This window comes from Penaeus monodon, chromosome 19, assembly GCF_015228065.2.
Source record: "Penaeus monodon isolate SGIC_2016 chromosome 19, NSTDA_Pmon_1, whole genome shotgun sequence".
In the NCBI taxonomy this organism is placed as follows: domain Eukaryota; kingdom Metazoa; phylum Arthropoda; class Malacostraca; order Decapoda; family Penaeidae; genus Penaeus; species Penaeus monodon.
The window spans coordinates 31,221,546-31,222,361 of record NC_051404.1 but is presented as its reverse complement, the minus strand read 5'-3'; the positions used below and the strand labels follow the sequence as shown (position 1 = coordinate 31,222,361).

General features: G+C 32.6%; 1 protein-coding gene across 1 annotated transcript in view; it reads right to left on the bottom strand.

Annotated features, from left to right (window-relative positions):
* The window catches only part of LOC119585381 (carotenoid isomerooxygenase-like), an 89,132-nt gene extending 88,910 nt beyond the window's left edge, over positions 1 to 222 (bottom strand). Inside the window, exon 1 of the mRNA XM_037934047.1 lies at positions 123 to 222. Within this exon, the coding sequence (XP_037789975.1) occupies positions 123 to 222 (100 nt within the window). The remainder of the gene's footprint in view (positions 1 to 122) is intronic.
* Positions 223 to 816: the final 594 nt, after the last annotated feature.

Genomic DNA, 816 nt, shown 5'->3' with positions numbered 1-816 from the left:
ACCTCCCTCCCAATTTTTCTTACTAAATCTAAGCAATTCATTAATGCTACCTTTTTATCAAAGAAAAAGGAAATATAGTTCAAATACACAGCCGAATGAATATAATTAACTACAGTCATTACCGTCAATATACAAATACATAATTTCGTGCGCTGTATTCTGGATCTGAAGCCCATGACTCATGACGATTCTCGGTAGTATTGTTTCCTCAGCATTAGTCATATTACTGGAACTTTCCCTGACAAGAGGTGTGGCTCCGGACGTGGTGTTTCGTTAATGAAAATTATGTTTGATAATGACATACTTCATGTGACTGATTTGAAGTATGGATTTTTTTTTTTTTGCATAATGAGTAAGTCTTGAAACGGACAAAAGTACATTGAATTCGTTTTAGAAGACTGTAGCTGCTGATAGCGAATTTAGGTTACTTTCGTTGTGTACTGGAAATCCCAAAGATTTTTTTATTATTACGCCTTAAATAACGCTAATATATTTTACCTAAATTCAATTTATCTTAGATAACACATTTTGATACAAGTATGCATCTATTTATTTATGTATATGTGTTTAAAGCTTCAATTCCTGGTTACTATAAAAGTCCTGACTCCTTAAACTGTGTCCCATGCAGTCAAAACATTTTTCATGCCACTAAATTGTTTACGTCTATCTTTCACAAATTTTCAAAGGTAGTTTACATAAATCTCTAATGCAGAAAAGACGAGAGAACGATGGCAACGACTTATTCAACTAAGGCGTTTTGAAAGAGCAATGTCTTGAAGTTTTAAGCGAAAAACCAAAGATAAGTAAAAATTGATA